Source organism: Arachis ipaensis, chromosome B9 (genome assembly GCF_059453495.1).
Source record: "Arachis ipaensis isolate K30076 ecotype BB chromosome B9, ASM5945349v1, whole genome shotgun sequence".
Classification (NCBI taxonomy): domain Eukaryota; kingdom Viridiplantae; phylum Streptophyta; class Magnoliopsida; order Fabales; family Fabaceae; genus Arachis; species Arachis ipaensis.
The window spans coordinates 68,838,473-68,863,817 of NC_142444.1; the positions used below are offsets into that span (position 1 = coordinate 68,838,473).

The 25,345-nt window shown below is 34.4% G+C and overlaps 1 protein-coding gene across 2 annotated transcripts; it reads right to left on the reverse strand.

Annotated features, from left to right (window-relative positions):
- Window positions 1–695: 695 nt before the first annotated feature.
- On the reverse strand, window positions 696–24,344 carry LOC107616723 (GRF-interacting factor 1-like). 2 transcript variants are annotated; one of them, XM_088500249.1, is made up of 5 exons: window positions 24,243–24,344; window positions 23,533–23,690; window positions 22,180–22,256; window positions 12,125–12,215; window positions 696–1,146 (listed from the first exon to the last, which is right to left on the reverse strand). In XM_088500249.1, exons 2-5 carry the CDS (start codon window positions 23,632–23,634, stop codon window positions 820–822), a joined length of 597 nt encoding a protein of 198 aa, XP_088356375.1. In that variant the 5' UTR covers window positions 23,635–23,690; window positions 24,243–24,344; the 3' UTR covers window positions 696–819. The 2 variants fall into 2 exon arrangements, with proteins under 2 accessions (XP_088356375.1, XP_016174147.2); XM_016318661.3 differs by having other exon boundaries at window positions 22,180–22,249; window positions 24,243–24,338.
- Between the last annotated feature and the right edge of the window lie 1,001 nt (window positions 24,345–25,345).

Consider the following 25,345-nt stretch of genomic DNA (forward strand, 5'->3'; position numbering starts at 1 on the left):
TAAATCATTCAAAAAATAATAAAAAATAAAAATATAATCTTTCAAATTCACATGCATTTTTTTGAAAATTTATTTTGAGACCCGATTATACTAGTACTTGATTTAAATGGCTAGAAAGAGATATATGCTAATCAAAATTTTAAATAATTACTAATTAAGCTTTATATAGCATACATAGAAAGTACTCTTTTTAGTTATGCATAGAATTTGATTTTGCTTCTTAATTGATGATTCAACTTTTTATTTTATGTTATTCCTAACTTAATCTCTATAAAAAAATTTATAAAAAAAAATAATAAAATGAAGGATATATGTGCAAACTGATAAAAAAAAATGTATTTCTACCAAAATAATTACCAACAAAAATTATAATAAAAATCTACCAGAGAACTTTCCTATTTAAAACTGAACACTAAACACACAATAAATTACAAGATATTTAAACAGACACTTAATTTACACAAGAAGAAAAACATGCACATTGCTACTATTATTAGAAGTATTACTCTAAAAATAAACATTCAAGGCAATGAATTGTTGTTTATAAGCAGTATTACTATTATTCAAATATTGCTACTATTATTAGCAGTATTACTATTATTAGCAAAACAATTCATTCAATTCATTGCCTAATTCTACCCAACCCAAAATGTGCTAACACACCATATATATAATTACCCAACCAATAATAATTTGTCACACATTACATTACTTTATGCAGATACCGAATTCTAATTACTTGAACAACAAGCTTCGTTCACGACTTATTAATAATGAAATTACCACATTAATAAGCTAATTACTGATTTATAGCGTTAATTAGTTCCCATCATCACCAGAATTCCCCTCAGCTGAAGAACTCCCAATACCAACAAGGAGTCCCCTACCGCCGCCGCCCACCAAGCCTTCGCCAGTCGAACCCCGTCCAAAATCAGGGAGCCCTCCGGAAGCCATGGAAGCTTCGGTGCTTTGCAACATGTGAAGAGCTGGACTTGCAGTTGAGGAAGAGGTCACACCATGTTGTGGTTGCAGTGAGAAAGGTTGTTGTGCATACAAGAGTGAGGATCTTGCAGCCATTAATTGTTGTTGTTGTTGTTGAGCTTGCATGTAGTGTGATCCCTGCAGCATAATCCCACTAGAGGGGTACTGCAACAGTTTGATCCAACATGGTTAATTAGCATGTGTTTTGTTTTTGTAAAATTGATTCTAACAATGTATAATCGATAATCGAATGGTTTAATTATTTTGTTAGTCTTTATAGTTTTACTAAATTTAAAATTAGGTTTTTATTTTTTTTTTCCTTTCAATTGGATCTCCAAACTGTTTTTAATTTTGTAATTAAATTTTTTATGTTAAAAATATTAAAATTAATAGAATATTCCTTATAAAAAATATATAGTAAAAACTCTAATTAAACCTAATAATTAAACCTAATTGAACATATACAACAAGATAATAAGTAAAAAATTAGCATAATTATTTATTACAGTCAGTGTAAATCCCGTTAAATTAGTAAATAATTAGTCAATAAATTAAATTTTAATAAAAAATTAGAAATATAAATATTATATTAAATTAGGATAGAGCTCATCAAAATGAGAATTTTGACACTAATTTCAAAGAATTCGGCTCAAGATTGGACCGAATAGACCGAACCGGTTGAACCGGATCCAAACCGGATCTATGGGCTCAACCGGCCCAACACTTAAATGAGTTAAGGCTCTCCTTCCTCCCCACTTCACCAAAGAGCTCGCTGAAAGCACAAACAGGGGAGAGAAGAAAAAACAAATTCCCTAACCCTTACATTACTTCAAATTACCGTATCTCCTCCATCCGAACTCCGATCACTGCACCGTTTGCAGCCACGCGACCACCGCTATCAGAACAATTTCATAGGTAAGCCACTTTATTACTCTCAGCCTCTCCTTCCCCCAATTTTTGAAAATTATGTAGTGGTATTGAATTTCTTTACTTTTTGATGTATTAGGATCTAATTAGCTTGAGAAAAACGTTCACTCTTACTTATACGAAGCTTGGATAAGGTGAAGATACCATAACTCTATCTAATTTTCTGAATTTGTGCCTTGGGTATTAAATTTCGGGTGTACATGTGTTATGAATATGTATTATGTTGTGAATAAATAACCGGAGGTTGAAATTGTGGACGTTGGAACTTGGTGGAGGTTGAGCACTAGTGTTTTATTGAACTTTTGGAGCTGTGTTTGTTTTAGTGAGTTGCATTGATCACTACGTGAAAACTGGCCAAGGTATGGTTTAGGTTTCTTGCATTTAATATATAATATTCTGTGAAAACTTAGGCTAGATGACCATCGGATAGGTTGGAATGTATGTGCATATTTATTGCTTAGTATCTTGTTGAGAAGTATGTTTTGGTTGGGTGCTTGTTGACTAGTTGGTGATTTGATGAATTGTTGATTAATGATTTAAGGACATAAACATATAAGCCTAGGATTTGTGAGCTATAGTTTTGGTTGATGGATTTGGGAAGTGTATGTGTATTATTGTTGATTTGAGGTATGATTTATTATGGTGGTTGTTGTGATGATGAGGAAGGACATACTATGTTGATAATTGCAGGTTTGGTGATGAATGGGTTGGGATTTTTAAATGAAAATGAGGTTTTGGAAGTTTTGTAAAATTTTGGTTCTGGGCCGAACTTCGGCAAGCTATAATTTGGATTCCGGACCCTCAAATTATTTCTAACTTGTTTTAAATGAAAATTGTGTTCGTGAAATTTACGTCGTTCGAAGAATGGGTGAAAACTATTTTAAATCGAAAAAGTTATGGGCGTCGGAAAATTTGAACAAAAAGTTGTTTTTTTTTTAATTCTGGCAGAACCAGGATCTTCGGTATGTGTACGCACGCACACACTTGTGCGCGCGCTCTGAGCTGGGTCAAGTTTTCACTTGTGTGTATGCACACTCTTGTATGCACGTACATCCCTGTAAATTTTCAGAAAAACGTGCGTACGCACACTATAGTGCGCACGCACACACATGGGAAAGCCCACTACTGGGAGCACTCGCACACTCTGATGCGTACGCACACACCCTGTTTCTTAGCACGCGTATTTTTGTGATTCCAAAATAAATTCAAACTTCTAAACCTCTATTTTCATTCTTCTAGTCATAAATAATAGTATTAAGTCTGATAATCAGATGAAGTTAGGAAATTGAGACAACTTGGATGTGAAGTAAAGCTAAAAAAAGTTATGAATTGAATATGAAATGTTATGAATGATTATGTTTAATACTTGGCTTAAATAATCAAATGATCTGAGATACGAGATTCCCTGGGTAAAGTACTGTGGCTTGCCACCACTTGTACCAGGTCGAAACTCGATACTCTGTTGACCCTACGACATAAGGGTGACTGGGCACTTATAAATCCCCGGGAATGTTAACCCCCATCGAGCAATTATAATTATTTGAGAAAAAGCTATGCATAGACTCTTGGGGATGGACATCGAGGGACAGTCCAAGGGTTTAGCAAACCGGACTTGTCGGGTTGGCTTGATAACCGACAAATGAGACTCATCAGCCATAGAACATGCATGCATCATGTGTATATTACTTGAATTACTTACTTGTGCATTAGCTGGGTGTGCCTAAATGTATTTTCTATGTTAAATGTATATTTGATATCTGCAGTACTTGTACCCTTGTTGTGCTTGCCATTATCTGCTTATTTGTCTGTGATATGCTGTCGGAGATGGAGGTATGAGGGAAAGGCGGTAAGACTTAGAGATAAGATTAAGTTAAGTTAGAATTAGATACCCCTACAAGACCACCTTTTATGGCTTTTGTTTAATACTTTAAGCTTTATAATCTGAGTGTCGGCGTTCTAGGATTGCGTTTAGCATTCCGAGGACCTTATATCTTATATGCGTGGCACCTTTACCATGCTGAGAACCTCTGGTTCTCACCCCCATACTGTGTTATTGTTTTTCAGATGCAGGTCGAGAGGTACCTCATTAGGCGTCTGGACTTCTGAAGCGAAGTGGTTAACGGGTTACTTTTTGTTGTATAGTTATGTATATATATGCTTAGTTTTGCATAAGAAATTTATTTCCTTGTACTTTTATTTCTTGCACTTTACTTTCCCGTACTTTACTTTTCTTGCTCTTTAATTTTCCAAAACTTTATATTCTTTCCATTTACTTTTCCTGCTCTTTATTGCCTTTATTTAATTTCTAGTCATTTATATTTCCTGTTTGCTCATCACTCCAAAATGATTGTCTAACTAGAATAATCAATTCACTATTGATTGCTTAATCCTTTAATCTTCGTGGGATCGACCTCACTCTTATAAGTTTTATTACTTGATGCGACCCGGTATACTTGCCGGTAGTTAATACGTGAAAATAAATTAATATTTTACATATCACACTGCAGGCTCAACAGGTCCCAGAGGAGCAATGGGTTGAGTTTGGGGCTTATCAGTTACAAGGAGAGGCTCTGTATTGGTGGTAGGGAACACAACGTATCCTGCAGCCATATGGTGCTGTGATTCCTTGGGAGGCCTTCTGAATAGAGTTCTATAAAAAATACTTTCCTAATTCGGTCAGAAATACCAAGGAACTTGAATTAATGCAACTAAAGCAAGGTCAAATGACTGTTACTGAATACACCAGCAAGTTTGAGGAGTTATATTGATTTTCTTGCATTTGTCAAGGTGCGCCTGAAGATTTTGCTGAGTGGAAATGTATTAAGTATGAAGGGGTCTTTGGAGCGATATTTTGAGCTTTGATGCACCAATAGAAATTAGAGTATTTTCTGAATTGGTGAATAAGAGTAGGGTGGCTGAGGAATGTGTGAGGAAGGCGGCAGCAAAGAAAGGAAGTTTGAGGGTGCCTTTTCAAAGGACTTCAGGGAGAAACTTTACTCTGAGAGGTAGGAATTTCAAGCGTGGAGGCTTTGTTTCGCAGAAGAATCAAGGCCAGAGCAATTACAGAAGGCCAAATACTAATGTTAATCAAGGAAGAAGGTTTGAAAATCAACCACAATAGGACTTGACCTATCAGAGGTGCGGGAAGTATCATCCTGGAGTTCGTGCAGGTCAGGACTTGGGGTATGCTATTTTTGTGGACTGCCCGGGCACTTGGGCAGTAATTGTGCAGAAAAGAAGAAATATGAGTCTAGTAGGGTGTAACAGCCGGGGAGAGTTTATACCACTTTTGCAGCAGGTGCTGAGGGATCAGAGACATTGATTAGAGGTAACTGTAAGATAGCTGGTAAAGTTTTAAATGCCTTATTTGATTTAGGAGCAACACATTCATTTATTTTAGTTGAAAAGACTAATGAATTAGGATTGAGAATGGTGGTTTTAGGTTATGATTTGAAAGTGCATAATGCTACTCATGAAGCTATGGTGACTAGGTTAGGATGTCCACAAGTTCCATTCTGAGTACAACAACGTAAATTTGTGCATGATTTGATTTGTTTGCCGATGACTGGTCTTGATCTAATCTTGGAATTGGATTGGTTATCCAAGAATCATGTTTTGCTTGATTGTTCTGAGAAGTCAATACATTTTATGCCGGAAGGGTCAGAAGCGCCAGTTGTGGTGAATAGTTACTATTTGAACTCTAGGATAGTAAATTATTCTGGAACTGATTGACAGGGTATCATGCTATTAACTGCGGGTGTTTCGGGTGATGCTCAAAACTTAGAACAGATTCCAGTTGTTAGTGAGTTTCCTGAGGTGTTCCCGAATGATATTGAGAAATTTCCACCTAACCGAGAGGTTGAATTCGCAATTGAGTTGGTGCTTGGAGCCGGTCCAATTTCAAGTACTCCTTACAAAATGTAACCTCTGGTGGCCAGGAATGAAGAATGATGTGGTGTTGCATGTATCCAAATGTTTAACATGTCAGAAAGTTAAAATCGAGCATAAGAGACCATCAGGAACCCTTCAGCCTTTAGAGATTCCACAATAGAAATGGGAAAGTATCGCAATGGATTTCGTGACGGGTTCACCTAGGACTCGGACTGGTTATGACGCTATTTGGGTGGTTGTGGACTGACTAACAGAATCAGCTCACTTTTTCCCCATCCGGATAAGTTGCACAATGGAAGAATTGGCTCGAATATACATCAAAGAGATTGTCATATTGCACGGCGTGCCTTCCACCATTATATTCCATAGAGATCTTCATTTCACATCAAGGTTCTGGGGAGCCTTTCAGCGTGCATTTGGGACTCAGTTGAGTTTGAGTACTTCATATTACCCTCAAATAGATGCTCAATCAGAGAGAACTATCCAGACCTTGGAGGATATGCTAAGGGCTTGTGTTTTGGACCAGCCGGCGAGCTGGGATCGGTATATGCCACTAACGGAGTTTGCTTATATAAATAGCTACCATGCGTGCATCGGAATGGCTTTGTATGAGGCTCTATATGCCAGGAAATGTCAATCCCCGCTATGTTGGTATGAAGCTGGAGAAAGAAGTTTGCTAGGGCCTGAAATGATAGCTGAGACTACTGAGCAGATAAAGAAGATCCGTAATCGAATGCTTGTAGCCCAAAGCCATCAAAGGAGCTATGCTGATCAAAGGCGAAAGCCTTTGGAGTTTAAAGAAGGAGAGCATGTCTTTCTGAAAGTTACACCAACCACTGGAGTGGGAAGAGCCATTAAGACTAAGAAACTGAATCCCTATTATATTAGACCGTTTGAGAACCTAAAAAGAATTGGGCCGGTGGCTTATAGGGTTGCTTTACCACCGTATCTTTCGAACTTGCACGATGTGTTTCATGTGTCACAGCTTCGGAAGTATACTCTTGACGCAAGTCATGTTCTGGAACCGGAATCGGTTCAAGTGAGAGAAGATCTAACACTTCCAGTAATCCCGGTGAGGATTGATGACACTAGCGTTAAACGATTGCGTGGGAAAGAAGTAACACTGGTAAAAGTAGCTTGGAGTCGAGCTGGTATTGAGGAACATACTTGGGAACTCGAATCAGATATGCAAAAAGATTACCCACACCTCTTTACAGGTAACTAAATTTGAATTTTAAGGGCAAAATTCTTTGTTACGTGGACAGGATGTAAACCCCGTTAAATTAGTAAATAATTAGTCAATAAATTAAATTTTAATAAAAAATTAAAAATATGAATATTATATTAAATTAGGATAGAGCTCATCAATATGAGAATTTTGACACTAATTTCAAAGAATTCGGCCCAAGAATGGATCGAATGGGCCGAACCAGTTGAACTAAACCCAAATTGGGCCCGTGGGCTCAACCGGCCCAGCACTTAAATGAGCTAAGGCTCTCCTTCCTCCCAACTTCAGCAAAGAGCTCGCTGAAAGCATAAACAGGGGAGAGAAGAAAAAACAAATTCCCTAACCCTTACGTTACTTCAAATTACCGTATCTCCTTCATTCGAGCTCCGATCGCCGCACCGTTTGTGGCCACGCGACCACCGTGTCGAGCTCTACAATTCTTTCGAAACAATTTCATAGGTAAGCCACTTTATTACTCTCAGCCTCTTCTTCCCCCAATTTTCAAAAATTATGTAGTGGTATTGAGTTTCTTTGCATTTTGATGTATTAGGATCCAATTAGCTTGAGAAAAATATTCACTCTTGCTTATACAAAGCTTGAGTAAGGTGAGGATACCGTAACTCTATCTAATTTTTTGAATTTGTGCCTTGGGTAATAAATTTGGGGTGTACATGTGTTAGTATGTATTAGGTTGTGAATAAATAAATGGAGCTTGAAATTGAGGACGTTGGAACTTGGTAGAGGTTGAGGACTAGTGTTTTATTGATATTTTGGGGTTGTGTTTATTTTGGTGAGTTGCCTTGATCACTACGTCGAAATCGGCCAAGGTATGGTTTAGATTTCTTGCTTTTAATATATAATGTTCTGTGAAAACTTAGGCTAGATGACCATAGGATAGGTTAGAATGTATGTCTATATTTATTGCTCAGTATCTTATTGATAAGTATGTTTTGGTTTGGTGCTTGTTGACTAGTTGGTGATTTGATGAATTGTTGATTAATGATTTAAGGACATAAACATATAAGCCTAGGATTTGTGAGCTATGGTTTTTAGTTGATGGATTTGGGAAGTGTATGTGTATTATTGTTGATTTGAGGTATGATTTATTATGGTGGTTGTTGTGATGATGAGGAAGGACATACTATGTTGATAATTGCAGGTTTGGTGATGAATGGGATGGGATTTTTAAATGAAAATGAGGTTTTGGAAGTTTTGTAAAATTTTGGTTTTGCGATGAACTTTGGTGAGCTATAATTTGGATTCCGGACCCTCAAATTATTTCCAACTTGTTTTAAATGAAAATTGTGTTCGTGAAGTTTACGCCGTTCGAAGAACGGGTGAAAAATATTTTAAATCGAAAAAGTTATGGGCGTCGGAAAATTTGAACAAAAAGTTGTTATTTTAGTTCTGGCAGAACCAGGATCTTCGGTATGTGTGCGCACGTACACTGTGTGCGCACGTACACACTTGTGCGCGCACTCTAAGCAGGGTCAAGTTTTCACTTGTGCGTACGCACACTCTTGTGCGCACGCACACCCCTATAAATTTTTAGGAAAACTTGCGTACGCACACAATAATGCGCACGCACACACAAGGGAAAGCCCACTGCTGGGAGCACTCGCACACTCTGATGCGTACGCACACACCCTGTTTCTCAACACACATATTTTTGTGATTCTAAAATAAATTCAAACTTTTAAACCTCTATTTTCATTCTTCTAGTCATAAATAATAGTATTAAGTCTGATAATCAGATGAAGTTAGGAAATAGGGATAACTTGGAGGTGAAGTAAAGCTAAAAAAGTAATGAATTGAATATGAAATATTATGAATGATTATGTATAATACTTGGCTTAAATAATCAAATGATCTGAGATACGAGATTTCCTAGGTAAAGTACTGTGGCTTGCCACCATGTGTACCAGGTCGAAACTCAATACTCTGTTGACCCTACGATGTAAGGGTTACCGGGCACTTATAATTCCCGGAAATGTTAACCCCCATCGATCAATTATAATTATTTGAGAAAAAGCTATGCATAGACTCTTGGGGATGCACGTCGAGGGACAGTCCAATGGTTTAGCAAACCGAACTTGTCGGGTTGGCTTGATAACCGACAGATGAGACTCATCAGCCATAGGACAGGCATGCATCATGTGCATATTACTTGAATTACTTGCTTGTGCATTATCTGGGTGTGCCTAAATGTATTTGCTATGTTAAATGTATATCTGATATATCTGCAGTACTTGTACCCTTCTTGTGCTTGCCATTATCTGTGTATTTGTCTGTGTTATGCTGTCGGGGATGGAGGTATGGGGGAAAGGCGGTAAGACATAGATACCCCTAGAAGACCACCTTTTATGGCTTTTGTTTAATACTTTAAGCTTTATACTCTGAGTGTTAGCGTTCTAGGATTGCCTCTGGCATTCCCAAGACCTTATATCTTATATGCGTGGTACCTTTACCATGCTGAAAATCTCTGGTTCTTACCCCCATACTATATTGTTGTTTTTCAGATGCAGGTCGAGAGGCACCTCATTTGGCGTCTGGACTTCTGAAGCGAAGTGGTTAACGGGTTAATTTTTGTTGTATAATTACGTGTATATATATATATATATATATATATATATATATATATATATATAGTTTTCTCTCCGCATGACTTGTTCCTTTTGATCCTCTTAGAGGCTTATCGAGAGACGTTTTGTTTATGTATGTTTGGTTTTGGAATATGTACATATATGTATAAATGTTCTCCGGCCAGCCTTAACTTCGCAGGCTGAATTAGGAGCTTGTTATTTTGTATCTTTGGTCCTCTATTCCTGGTTTTGTTATCTTGTACTCGTTGACTATAACTTTCTTAGCACGCAAGTTAACTCGTTTTCTGAGCGAAGCGCTTTTTATTTCACGACTCTTATTTCACCTGTTCTTCAAGGCTCCTAGTTATTGTTCTCTTTCTGCTGTTATATGTATATAATTTATTTTAGAGGTTGTAATACCTCACCATCTCTGTTTTACAACTTAAGCGTAAAACTCTGTGTGGTAGGATGTTACTGTCGGGGCGTATTATAAGAAGGAGAAAAGTATTGGCCTTGGACCCCTAAAAATTTGAAGGATATTTTTTATGATGCCTAAATTTCTCCTTATATATGAGATATGTATTTAAAAAATTAAAAAATCTAATATAATTTGATGGTTTAATTGTAATTAGTTTTAACTATTTGATGGGTTTAAATTTCAATAGTATTATTTACTAAAATATATTGATAAATTTTTTTCTGAAAAGAATAACTCTATAACCACATGTCATACTTAAATTGTTTTTATTATAATAAAAAATACAACAAAAAATAAAAAACTCATAAAATTCGACTTTTTCATATCAAAATTTTTAGGTCCATATCTAACTACAACATTTTGGTTAATTAGAAGACAAAATTAGGACTAATTGTTCTTATACTTTTAAAATGAAAGAAATCCATACTTTTTAAAAAATATAAGAATTTATTTTATTTCTTTGAATTATTTGTAATTAAACCAAAAAAGTAGACAATAATTGGCTCATCTTTAAATATTTTTTACTAATTAGTAATTAATAACGAGTGATGTATTTCTTGTTAATTAAACAAAATTTAGCTCTATATTTATTATATTTTATATCAATAGTTCAGATTTAGAATTTAAAATTTATTATTTAGGATTTAGAATTTAGAGTATATGGAGTAGAATTTTAAAGTTTGTAGTTTAGAGTTTAAAATTTAAAGTTTACGATTAGAAATTTAATATTTAAATTTTAGAATTCAAAAAACGGAATATTCTTTACATTTTTGGAGCATATTGGCATTCGCCGCAATAAAAGCTAAGAAGCTAAACGTACAACCATGCGAAGCATTTAAATTTAAAGGTTTAATTACTCCGTTGGTCTTTATAGTTTTGTAAAATTTTTAATTAAGTTCCTATATTTTTTTTTTTTAATTGGGTCCCTACACCAAATTTTTTTTCAATTAAGTCCCTTTTAGTAGTAATTGACTTAATTTTATAGGGACCCAACTAAAAAAAAAGAATTGGTACAGGGACCTAAATAAAAAGAAAAAAAAGTATAGGGACCCAATTAAAAAAAAATTGGTGCAAGGACTCAATTAAAAGAAAAAAAATATAGGGACCTAATTGAAAATTTTGCGAAACTATAGGGACCAGTAGAGTAATTAAACCAAATTTGAACCTAAGTAAATTTTGTAAGTAAAAAAGTTATGAAAGACAGACGTTTCACCGAGTTGATACGTCTGTGTGTCAGACACATTTTGGACAAGATACGTGTGTTTTCATTGTAGTCCAACCCAAGTAATTTCGAATACATTTGGACATATCTAAATACTATCACGTGTCAGTGTATCCAACCTTATTCTTAACATGTATTTTTAAAATGAGTTTAGAAATAGTATATATTATTATTATTTATTAATACAAAAAATATTCAACTACTTATATAATTTAAAAAGATATTAAAAATAATTAAAAAATTAATTTATATTTTAGTATCAATAAAATATTAAAATACTATTATAATTTATCTAATATATATATATAATATATCATATTTTCGTGTCTTATAAAATTTTAAAATTTGTATGTGCTCATATCGTGTTGTATTTTTTATTTGTATCTGTGCATCAACACAAGTAATTTACCTTCTTGATCTTTACCTAATATGCACTTTAAATTCTTTAAAATGTGCAAATTAAATAGATTCTTACAACTTATCTAAGTTATACATTTTTGCTTAAAATGACTCGATTGTATTCCCCGAACTTTTTGTTATGTGTAAATCAACCTCTAAACTTTCAAAATATGTAAACTTTGGTAGCCTTAAACTCTGTCTATATTAACAAATAACAATCAATAGATTAACTACCAACGTGATCAATCTGCACATTTAACAAGTTTAAGCGGATCGATTAATAACCTATCCTTAAAAATTAGAAGATAAAAGGGTAAAATGAAATTAATAACCCTTCCAAAAAGTGCAATTAAAGTTACTAAATTGGCAACCAGGAAAACTAAAAAAAAAAATTAATAAAGAAAAAGGGGATGTACCTGATGAGCCGGCATGGCAGGAGGTTGTTGGGGTTGAGAATCAGCAATTGCAGCTAGGTACATAAGATTTCTCTGAAGCCTAGATTGATTCCTGAAGAATGAAAAAAATGTCAATATGATGATAAACTTTTTATTGTATAGTACCACAGGAATGAGGAACAGAAAGGGAACCAGCATCTGACATTACTACACAACTAGGAGACCTCAATATGTATGTGTTAGGAAACATCATTATTGCATATTGCATGCAAATATGCAATAATGCTTTATGTTTTCTATCTCTGGCCAAACAAGATTTTTTTTGTTACGAGATCTAAAATTTTGATATTTCTTATAAGATATCCTCTGCCATTTCTATCTTCTTTTTTCCCATACATTTTAAAGAATTGCTCTTTTTATTTCATTCTTCGGTAAGATATAGAACTTAGTTAATTCTAAATGGTGTGTTCTACTCAATAGTGATGAAAAAAATGAGCCAGCTAATTTGATATAATATATATATATATATATATATATATATATATAACAAAATTCATTATGCATTGCCAAAAAGAGGGTTGTCATTGTGTTTAACAAGTAAATTAAAGTAGCTATATATTTAAAAAAAGAAACAAATTTTCCACCAAGTCATCATGCTTTTAACTTTTCTTCTTAGGGAAAAAATAATAATTAAAAAATTGAGGTGTTTTAGGTATACTACTTCTTTAGAAAAACTGCTAAATGTTGGATGGTAACTCCAAAGTTGATTTAAATATCTGATTAGACAAAATGACTTTGAGGTAACCACTTAGCTCATGGTAATTAATAAAAGCATCGATCAATGGTAGGAAAAACCCGTCACACGCTTTAATATAATAATAAATAATAAATAATCATATGGCAATATGTAAGGAATAAAAATAAAAAAGAGTACGTGAAGGAAGGTCATGCAGAATCAGCACCAACAAGTGAGAGGAAAAAGTTGGTTATTGGAAATGGATAGCTGTCAAACGATCCTTCAATTCAAGAAATCAGGAGAAGCACGAGGGGAAGGGTCATTAATAGAACGCTGGACGACTTTGAGTGGCAGCAATGCAGTGGTAATCTCATTCCCTTCTGAAATTCCTCCTCTGCTCTCTTTTCTTCTTCTCAAATTCTTCCCTCTCTCTAGTCTAATTCTCTCTTCTGTTCTTGTTCAGGTGCTAATGGTTGTGGCTAAACCTTGGCAATTTTTCATCATTTACCGGGATTGCATTCTGCTGTTCCTTTTCTTATTAGTATGAGACAATGTTACTGTTACATTGGAATTGTTTTTTTTCTTGAATTACCACTACACTTTTTGTTAATATTACTTATTATCACTTACTCTTATTAGTTCACCCTTATATTGGTTCTTTCATTGGCCATGGCGGTGGCAGATAACACCCGGATGAAAGGGATGGAAGCAGATATTAAGCGATTGTTCCAGATGATTGAGACGGTATCCGAGGAGAACAGAACGGAGCGAGCTCGAGCTTCCGAGGCAATGGATCTCAAGCTAAATGCGATCCAGTCCTCTCTTGCTCAGCTTCTCAATGAGCGTCCTCGCGATCGCTCCCCTTCTCGTGATTTCCGGCATGGTTCGAACTCAGGCTACGATCCTTTCACATGCAATGGTCCTCATCTTCGAAGGGTGAACTTTGATCTGCCTAAGTTTAATGGTTCTGATGCCCTTGGTTGAATTTTTTCTCTCGATCAGTATTTTGAATTCTTTCGAGTCCCAGAGGAGGAACAACTTGCAATTGCTGCAATCCATATAACAGGTATGGTCATTCCGTGGTACCAAATGTCGCAACGCTCTGCCCCTTTTCGATCATGGACACAGTTGAAACGTGAAATTGAACTTGAGTTTGGTCCTTCATTGTTTGAGTCCCCAAGAGAATTGTTGTTTAAGTTACAACAACAAGGGTCTGTGGGAGATTATTATGCGAAATTTGTTGCCTTAGCCAATCGCACCAATCTTGAACCGCATGAGGCCTTGCGAGATTGCTTCGTGAGTGGTCTTCGGCTTGACATTTGCCGGGAGGTGAAGGCACAATGCCCTCCATCTCTAATGCGGGCCGTCACACTCGCACGGCTCTATGAAGACAAATTTACCACCGTACCTCGCACTACCTACGGCCCCAACAATTTCCCTGCTCAGTAAGCTTTCCAAAACCCCAGCACTCCACAGCGGCCCACTGGCCGCAATAGCCTTCCCCCACTCTTACCCACCCCTAACCAGCGACCCTCCACCAGCAATTCCAAGAATTCCGTCAAGCGCCTTTCCCCTGCCGAAATTCAGAATCGTCGAGAAAAGGGCCTTTGCTTTTGGTGCGATGAAAAAATTTCGGCATCGCATAAATGTGCTAACAAACACTTGATGTTGCTACAATTGGCGGGAGAAGATGACCCTGCATTAGACAATCCTGGAGAGCTTGCCCAATCCGAGAGCGCCATTTTAGAGCAATTAGAGCAGGACGTCGCGGCACATCATCTTTCATACAATGCCATGCATGGCACTAAGGGACCTTCCACCATTCGACTCAAAGCTATGCTAAATGGGTTGGAGGTGCAAGTTCTTATCGATGGGGGTAGTTCGGACAGCATCATTCAACCAAGGATTGCAAAGTTTTTAAACCTGCCAGTTGAACCTTGCCCTGGGTTCAAGGTTGTTGTAGGGGACTTCGATGTTCTCACAGTGGAGGGATGCATTTCCATGACCGATATTCACGTACAAGGCTGCAAAATAACAATTCCTGAGGTGTATGTCCTTCATGTAGCGGGTGGTGATATGGTAATTGGCACTACTTGGCTTGAAACCCTCAAGACCCACATTGTTGATTATGACAGTTCTTTTCTGCAATTTCTGCATCAAGGCAAATTTGTCACTATTCGTGGTGACAAGACCTTAGCTCCAACACAAGCACAATTTCACCATATTAGAAGACTTGCTCAGACTGATTCTATAGCCGAAGCCTTCACTCTTCAAGTCCACAAAGCCGACAACAAGTCTATCAACTCTTTAGAGCTGCTTGGGAACATGGACCCTGCACTGATGTTATTGCTTCATAAATATGCGACGGTGTTTGATCAACCAGTTGGCCTACCTCCGCAGCGAGCTCAGGATCACAGCATTCCTCTTATCCAGGGAGCAGAACCTGTGAAAGTTAGGCCGTATAGATTCCCGCATAGCCAAAAAGAATAGATTGAAGTCATGGTCCAGCAAATGCTTCATGAAGGTATTATCCAACCTAGTAATAGCCCATTTTCCTCCCCTATTTTGTTAGTTAAGAAGAAAGATGGAACTTGGCGTTTTTGCACCGATTATAGAGCCTTGAACAAAATTACAGTGAAGGATAGTTTTCCGATTCTGACAATTGAGGAACTACTCGATGAACTATTTGGTGCAACCTTTTTTTCGACATTGGACCTTCGATCTGGTTATCACCAAATCTTGGTTAAACTAGAGGACCGATTCAAGACGGCGTTTCGCACGCACCAAGGTCACTATGAATGGCTTGTGATGCCTTTCGGCTTGACTAATGCGCCGGCCACCTTCTAAAGCTTGATGAATGATGTATTTCGACCATATTTACGGAAGTTTGTCTTAGTCTTCTTTGATGATATTCTAGTATATAGTCCTTCTTGGCAGCATCACTTGAATCATTTGGAGATTGTCCTAAAGCTACTGCAACAAGAGACCCTGTATGCTAAGTTCACTAAGTGCCTTTTTGGTGTATCTGAGGTTGATTATTTGGGTCACACAATCTCATCTAATGGTGTCCACATGGATAAAGCAAAGGTTCAGGCTGTCCTGGATTGGAAACAACCAAAAAACCTCAAGCAGCTTAGGGGTTTTTTGGGTTTGATAGGGTACTATAGGCGATTTATTAAAGGGTATGCGGCCATAGCTTCTCCGCTCACGGACTTACTAAAAAAAGATTCCTTCAATTGGAACGACAAAGCTGAATTGGCTTTCAACCAACTCAAGTCTGCAATCACATCCCAACCAGTACTTGCCTTGCCTAACTTTGCACTACCCTTTGAAGTGGAAATGGATGCTTCGGGCAATGGTATAGGAGCAGTTTTAACACAAGGCAGGCACCCCATTGCATATTTTTCTAAGAAATTGACTCCTGTTATGCAGCAACAGTCAGCATATATTAGAGAATTTCATGCTATTACTGAAGCCATTGCAAAATTCAGACACTACCTCTTTGGACAAAAATTCATTATTCGCACCGATCAACAAAGTCTTAAAGCCTTATTGGAGCAGAATCTTCACACGCCAGAGCAGCACAAATGGCTGCACAAATTGCTGGGCTATGACTTCGAGATTCAATATAAATCAGGAGCAGAAAATGTACCAGCCGATGCCTTGTCCCGATGTTTCTTGGCAGCCTGGTCAGGGCCTAAATTAGAATGGGTTCAAACCTTAAAGGGAGATATTGAAAAGGATTCTACTTTGAAGGACATCCTACAACGCTGCAGCAACAATACCAATGATGACTTGAACTATACTTGTAGGAATGGCTTGCTATTATGGCGAGGGCGTGTTGTGATTCCTATACACAGTAGTTTAATTAAACTCATTTTGCATGAATATCATGACAGTAGCATTGGTGGGTACTCGGGAATCGCAAAGACAGTGGAGAGGATTTGCTCCCATTTTATTGGCCTAATATGCAGTGGGACATTCGACGCTATGTCCTCTCGTGTGGCACTTGCCAACAGGCCAAGATGGAAACAAAATCACCAGCCAGCCTCCTGCAACCTCTACCCATTCTGGCTCAAGTATGGGAGGACATATGCATGGACTTTATAACTGCACTGCCTCCAGTTAATGGTTATTCAGTGATCATGGTCGTCATCGATAGACTCACGAAGTTTGCACACTTTATTGCGCTCAAACACGTCTTTAACAGCAAATCGGTGGCTGATGCGTTTATTAAAAATGTAGTGAAATTTCATGGCTTTCCCAGATCAATTGTCTCGGATAGGGACAGGGTGTTTGTGAGTAAATTTTGGCAACAATTATTCCAGCTACAAGGTACAAACTTGGCCATGAGTTCGGCATACCATCTGGAAACCGATGGTCAAAGTGAGGTGCTTAATAAGACGCTGAAAATGTACTTACGATGCTTCTGTTACGACACTCCCAAAAAGTGGATGGACATGCTTTCTTGGGCACAATATTGGTATAATACCTCTACCCATAGAAGTATAAAAATGTCTCCTTATAAGGCCCTATATGGCAGAGAACCTCCTTCGTTAGTTAAATACGAATGGTGCCAAGAAGATGAAGCGTCCCTACAAGAGATGTTGTTAGCAAGGGATCATCTCTTGGAGAAGCTCAAGGCCAATCTGTCCAGATCTCAACAATATATGAAGTATTTCGCTGATAGAACCAGAAGACATGTAGAGTTTGAAGTCGGCGACTGGGTCCTTGTGAAGTTGCAACCTTATCGGCAGCATTCAGTTGCCTTAAGGAAGAACCAGAAACTCGGTATGCGCTATTTTGGCCCCTTTAGGATCGACAAGAAACTTAGCTCGGTTGCTTATCGGTTGGCCCTGCCTGCAGAAGCTAAGATCCACAATGTTTTTCACATTTCCGCTCTCAAGCAATTTCGTGGGGAGCATGATACACACTACTTCCCTCTCCCTCTTCAAACCACCGAGTTGGGCCCGATCCTGAAACCATACAAGGTGGTAGGACAAAGAACCATATTACAAGATGGACAGGAAATGCCTCAATTACAGGTGCAGTGGGGACCGACTCCTGAGGCGGACACGACCTGGGAAAATGCTGACCAGCTTCAGAAGGCTTATCCGCATCTCAACCTTGAGGGCAAGGTTGAAGTTAATGGGGGGAGTAATGTAAGGAATAAAAATAAAAAAGAGTGCGTGAAGGAAGGTCATGCAGAATCAGCACCAACAAGTGAGAGGAAAAAGTTGGTTATTGGAAATGGACACCTGTCAAACGATCCTTCATTTCAAGAAATCAGGAGAAGCACGAGGGGGATGGTCATTAATAGAATGCTGGACAACTTTGAGTGGCAGCAATGCAGTGGTAACCTCATTCCCTTCTGAAATTCCTCCTCTGCTCTCTTTTCTTCTTCTCAAATTCTTCCCTCTCTCTAGTCTAATTCTCTCTTCTGTTCTTGTTCAGGTGCTAATGGTTGTGGCTAAACCTTAGCAATTTTCCATCATTTACCGGGATTGCATTCTGCTGTTTCTTTTCTTATTAGTATGAGATAATGTTACTGTTACATTGGAATTGTTTTTTTTTCTTGAATTACCACTGCACTTCTTGTTAATATTACTTATTATCACTTACTCCTATTAGTTCACCCTTACACAATAATACGATAAACTATTAAAATAATATCTAATAATTTATGTTATTAATAAAAACAATTTTAAAAGATACAAATAATAAATAAATTATAACAAATTCAAAATCATGACAAAAATTAAAATAATATCTTTTATAAATAACAAATAAATTTTATATTGGACAAATAGTACATTTGATCCAAATTATTGTGAAAAAATTTGGATAAGCATTTTACCAAAAAAAATGCAAAAAACTAGAGAAAAGTTTCATCATTAGACTTTTCTTTAATCTTTTTTTAAAAAAATTGGTCATTTGCAATACCAATTCATGTAAATTAAAATTACCAAGTTATAAGAATAAAAGTATAATTTCTCATCATGTTTGTAAACAAAATATTAAAATTATTTTTGTTATGTTTTAATTTTTTGAGAATTTATTTATCATTAATATCTTTTAAAATTAATTTTGTTAGCAATATAAATTTTGTAATGTAATTTTAGAAGGGACTTTTTACTTATATAAAATAAAAAGATTCAAAATTACTAAAATGCCCTAAATTAGTTTCTGCTACATAAATATTTTTTTATTATTATATAAATAATTCCAAATTTTGTGATTTAGGTTAACTAGTTAAACATTGCGGGATGATTTATGCTTGATCTTAGTAATCCAAAAGCATGTAAATCGTTTCAGGGTATTGTGTTTTCATAAATGACTATAAATTGTTCTAAAGTGGAGAGAGTAACATGTAAAAGTTGGAAACATTGAACTCTGAGGCGTTTGTTGCCTTGTTCTAATCCTCAACAACTTAGAACGATTTATGCCTTATCAAGGCCCTGAGATGATTTGTGTGTATGTGACAAACCTAAAGATTTTAAAGACGATTTATGAAGATAATAAATCTATAAATAAACGAATATAATGTATACGTACTGAAATAAATGTGAAGTGAAAGTTTTAGGAGATATAATTTAAATTAAAAGCTAATTTAAAATTATAAATACTAACTTCTTTTGTTATTTTAAATTTATATTAATTTAGCACTCACTAGGTACGTTTTAAAAGTTTGCTAATTTATTATTTTATTTGTTATTATTTTTTATCCACATTCTACTTTAAATAGTCTCATGTTGTTGAGTAAGGTATAGATTTTTTTGGTGACTGAACATAACACAAAGAAAAAAGATCTAAGAAAAAGAATAGTACTCCTCTCTAATAATAATGTCTAAATTATTAGGAGGCAGTAACCACTCTAAATACACCTGCTTGTTTAAAACTGCAGTCTTAGCCATTAAATCAGCCGCTCTGTTTGCTGTTCGCTGGATGAGCACTAAAGTAGCTGTCCAATTGCGCTGGAGCATCTCTTTGATTTTGTCAAGCAGATTAGAGTCATTCCTAATCATGCTGGTTGTGTCTCGCGAAACAAGAAGAAACGCATCAATATTATTAGTTTCATATATGACCTCTTTGCACTCGCAATCCCAACCCATAACAAGCCCTCTCCAAATAGCATGAAGCTCACAATAGAGAACACTAGAAAGAGGTATACTGGCAGAACAATATTTTATCCAAATTCCCATGCTGTCTCTAATAATACATCCAAAGCCAGCTAATTGCTCATTTTCAAAAACGCTTGCATCGCAGTTCACTTTACAGACATTCATTGGAGGTGGTTCCCAATTATATTTCAAAGAAGAAGGAATAATATGTTTTTGGTTGATAACAACATTATAGAAATCTCGAGCAGCATGTTTAACTAAGTGAACAATTTTCTCCTTACTCCATGGATCATCTTGGTGGAAGATGTCATTGTTCCTATCCCTCCAAATCCACCAAAAGGCCACTGCAAAGAGAAACTCATTTTTGTTGAGGTTAGAACGAATCCAAGACACAAAATCCAAATTAGAGTCCTCAGCGGTCATTCCCAAATTTAAGCTAATCCAAATCTGACGAGTTTTTTGGCAAGTCCTAAAGCAGTGGTTAATATCCTCTAGAGCAAGATAACATCTCTGATAAAAATCAGAAGTAGAAATACCTCTTTGAAACCGGTAATTAGCTGTGGGAACTCCATTGTTGAGGCAAAGCCAGAGCAGACACTTTATCTTCTCCGGTATTCTCAAGCGCCAAAGTCAAAGCCAATTTTCATTATCATTCTAGCCAAATTTCTTCTTCAATTGTTGAGTAAGGTATAGATTGTCTCAACGTTATGTGTTTTTAACTTTTACACATTACTCTCTTTATGCTTTATGCTGAGATGATTTATAGTCATTTACGAAAACACAATAGTTAGGACGATTTATATGTTTTTGAATTACCAAATTTAAGCATAAATTGTCTCAGCCTGTAATATTTTACTAGTTAACCTAAATCATAAAGTTAGGGACGATTTAATTTATATAATAACAAAAAAAGATATTTACATAGTCAAAACTGATTTAGGAAATTTTGATAATTTTAAAATTTTTTATTTTATATAAATAAAAAAGCTTTTTAGAGGTTTATTCTAATATTATATTATTTACATATTTTTATATTTTTTAATTACTTATAGTATTTTATAATTTGATAAATTAAAAATAATTTAAATTAGAGTTAAGAATTTATTATTGACTAATAAATTATATATTTTTAATGTAAATTTAAAATTTTAACAGTTATTTCAGCAGATAAATGACTTAAATACTGTACAAGTAAAAGTTGGTTTAAAAAGCTTATTACCATCCAGTAAACAAACTTATTGGCCTGCAGGTGAAACAGAAATCGAACATTCATTACCAAGATTGATGCACAAAAATTTGTAGGTTTCTAAAACCTATGCTTTCATCAGGATAATAATAAATCAACCAGAGTGTTATTATTTCTCACTCATCATGTCATACAATAAAGTTCATATGATGACAAAATACTGAAATAGGTGGTACAACTTTAAATTACTTTTTACTCCACCGCTTAGTAAATGCTTCAATATTACTTAATTACATGTCTGGTTGGCAATAAGGACATTCACCATTATATTGTGTTTGAATATTTTCATGTGCTATTGGCATATTATATCCCGGTAAAAAAAAATCCTATATTTTAACTTTTTAATAAAGATAAGTACATCTTTATATGGAATTATTACAGAAGAGTAGAGAACAATAATATTATTTAAATTTGTATTTATATATATTATTCACAAAGGAACATGAGAAACTTATTTAAAAATATGCCTACTATATGTTTAATAAATACCTAACAATAAGATTAGAATTTAACTTGAATGTATTGATAATATAAATTAATTAATTAAATGTATTCATTTTGAGATAACTTTTTTAATAATACGTAAAAAGAATTATTTATGTGTTGTTAACAGGATAATATTGTCATATTTAAATATTTAATTACGCTTATCCGTCAGAATATATTAGGATCAATTAGCATTGATTAGAATTATTTAGTATATCTGAATATTTATTATAGAATATTACATTTTTATTATTATAATTTTTTTAGTATTTATAAATATCTTTTTATATTATATCATTCTAGACAATTTAAACACGCTCAATAATATACATATCTTTTTTTAGTTCACTCTCTTATTTCTAACTTCCGTAAAATTGGAATAGTTGACAGAAAAATATATTTGTAAAGTTTTTTATTATGTTAAAAAAATACTTTTCTATAAGACGTGAGAAACCCAATGAAAGTATTCAAAGAGAGTGATTCTTACTCGGCGCATTCGCTCAGCTTCCCAGAATTCTGGCTTTCAACAATCTTCAGAATCAAGGACTTGTTCTCATCTAGATAATGCATTAATTAAGAGGGGATGAGGGGGGAATGGTTATGGAGAAGAAGTCAATAATGATAACGATTTCATAATAATAGAGCAGGGAAAATAATAACATATAAAAATTCTTTTTAAGAGATGGGTTATATGCACACTCTTATACTATATTTTTTTTAATATATAAAAGTGAATATAATAAATATAAAAAATAAAAATATGGGTACTTTTATCCACCAAAGAAGAAGAAAAAGGTGTACACATACATTGAAGTATATTACAAGGTGGTATGTAAATATTATTTTTCTGATGTCTTAACTTCAAATAAGATTTAATGAAATTGTGGCATGCAATACGATGACATCTTAGGTGAGATATAGTATTGAAACCTAAGTTCAACTATTAACGACGGTTTTGTTTTTTTAAACAAATTTTTAATTACCAACTAATTTATGTATTCTTTAATAGAAGTGAACTACTGCTATCATGTAACGTGATAATATATTCAAATAAAAATCATAACTGTACAATGATATAACAAAAGTAATGTCAAAACCGGCAGATGAAAAAATATGGAAAAGCACATGATTAATTACATCAAAAAAGCACCAACAATTAAAAAAAAAAAATGTTATTTGTACCATTCTTGGTATTAATAATATATAGAAAAAGGAAAAAAATATACAAGAAATGTTACCTTAATAAAAAAAAAAAATACCAAATGTTGATGACAATCATCATTACTAACATTTGTTAAACTTAACAGTATTAAGGTGCAAACTTCTTTACCATGACAAATGCGAATCAATAATAAAAATATAAAGTTACATGTTGTTAACGGTTATAACCTTTGTTTGATATATTATAGTTACATAAATTCACCAATTAAGTAATGTATTGTGTACTAATTTGTGCGTACCACATATTAATTCAAATAAAAATATTTTCCATATAACAATCGTATTGCATTCTTTAAAGCGGAGGTGAAAAAGTATTCAAGGATATCTGGCAATGCAATGCAATGCAGTAACCGGAAAGTGACAAAAATGGTACTATATGCTAAAAAGTAGCATGTATATATATGATGGGGAAAAAAAAAAAAAAAGAAAAACTATTGTTGTTGGCATGAGACGATGATGATGCTGTGTGTTGTCCTTTGTCTACAATCCGAATATCTGCCGAGTAACTTTTTGACATTTTAAAATCATATTGTACATATTTTATTCAAATTAAATAAAAAGTAAATAAATGAGGTGGTTGTTCCGGTGAAGGGTTGATTTGGTGCATAGGCATGTATACCTGTTGAATGTGATCGGTGGTGACGTTGTTGGGGTAGTAGGGAGGCATCATGGGCTGCATCTGCATCTGCATCAGGTGCTGTTGCTGCGACTGCTGCTGCATACTTATATCTTTCAATCTCTTGCGGGCCCACTACTTTCGCTTCGTCATATCTTGCACTGTTTTCTCTCCACACCAATATATACAACGCTCACGTGATACGGAGGCCACACACCAAATAAACACTCAAATTATACATCTATAAAAATGAGACTCATGTTTACACCATGACTACACATTTCTTTTATTTCTTTTCTTATTAATTATTACTTTTAATTAAACAATAACATATAATATTTACCATATATTTAATTTAAGAATAAAATTTTATTTTAATAAGCACAAAAATAATATCATTTATTTTAATATAATATTTATCTAAAATTTTTTAGAATGAAAATAAAATATTTTAAATATTAAAAAAAATATAAATTTAATCTAAAAGTTAAAAATAAAAACAATACTTTAATTTATATTTGACAAAATAAAAAAAAGTGGACAGATGTATAAAAAATATTTAAAACATATCCTAAAAAATGTCAAATTTTTTTTTTGAATGGAAATAAAAGTGGTATAATGCATATTTATTGGATCAGGATGGGTTTTGCAAAAATGGAGGATTGCAGTGTTGTAGGTTTGAAAAAACAACTTGAGAATTGCCGGAACGCTACCTGTGTTTTTTGCAGGCAAGCTTGACCACTTTCGTTTTGTAGGTAGGAGACGTTTCAGTAGATGAAACGTGGTGCGTTGTATGCATAGAAGAGAGAATTTTAATCACTTTTTGCATGTTTGTACGCAAAACTTAACCTGTGTTTTACAGGCTGGTGATACGCAGGAGACAGTAGTATTTGACATGTATCACGATGAACAAGAGCCTGAATCACGATTTCTCTTATAAATTAAGCTTTATCTGTCTTGCTTTGCATCTGTGATAGACAAGAGAATAAAAATACAAAAGATAGTAGAGATAGAGAAGAGAGTACAACTTGGCTTTTATTTTATATATATATATATATATATATGATTCGTGAACATATTATTAAATATTTAAATCATTTTCATTATGTAAGTATATCTATGTTATTTATAAATAATTTTTTGTTAAACAAAATTTTTTATCGTTATGTTATTATTATTATTATTATTATTATTATTATTATTATTATTATTATTATTATTAACGGTAACATTATTGTTGTTGTAATTTAGAGAATATTTGACAATTTTAATCATGAAAAATATTTAATTGAATTATTGAAGTACAATTATTGAGTGCATTAATATATATTTTAAGTATTGCAAGAAAGATTTGATAGGTTTTAATTTTCAGCAAACAAATATAAAGAAAATAAGCAGCCATTGTAATATGCTCTTATTAAAATAAAAAGACAACAAAAAAAATTTCTGTATTCAAATTTAAAATATTCAATTTTAAAGATTAGCCTTCATTATATAATTGGCAATCCTTCAAGAATAAATTCAAGAAAAAGAATCAATCATAAGCAAGAATTATGTCACATAAATTGGACAGCATTAAAGAGTGCAACGATTAGCTTGATCAAAAAGAAAATTATTCTTATATTCAAGAAGAGATATAAATATATTGATGGATCATCAAAAAAGAAGGCAACCAATTCGTACATATTTTCAGACTATACAAACAACTTTTGTTTTTTTTTTTTTTATTTATATTGAGAAATATAAAAGGTAAAGAAAGCTAATCACACAAAAAATATTTTAATATATTGATTCAGTGTTTAATTTCAAAAGTGTA

What these genes read in the sequence shown, in the direction of transcription:
- LOC107616723 (XM_016318661.3), bottom strand. Translation starts at nt 24,328, where the DNA reads ATGCATACAACGCACCACGTTTCATCTACTGAAACGTCTCCTACCTAC. An exon ending in CTTGCCTGCAAAAAACACAG is followed by an intron (nt 23,691 to 24,242) that starts GTAGCGTTCCGG and finishes GAGAGAAAACAG; the next exon opens with TGCAAGATATGACGAAGCGA. An exon ending in CCACCGATCACATTCAACAG is followed by an intron (nt 22,250 to 23,532) that starts GTATACATGCCT and finishes TGCATTATCTAG; the next exon opens with ATGAGAACAAGTCCTTGATT.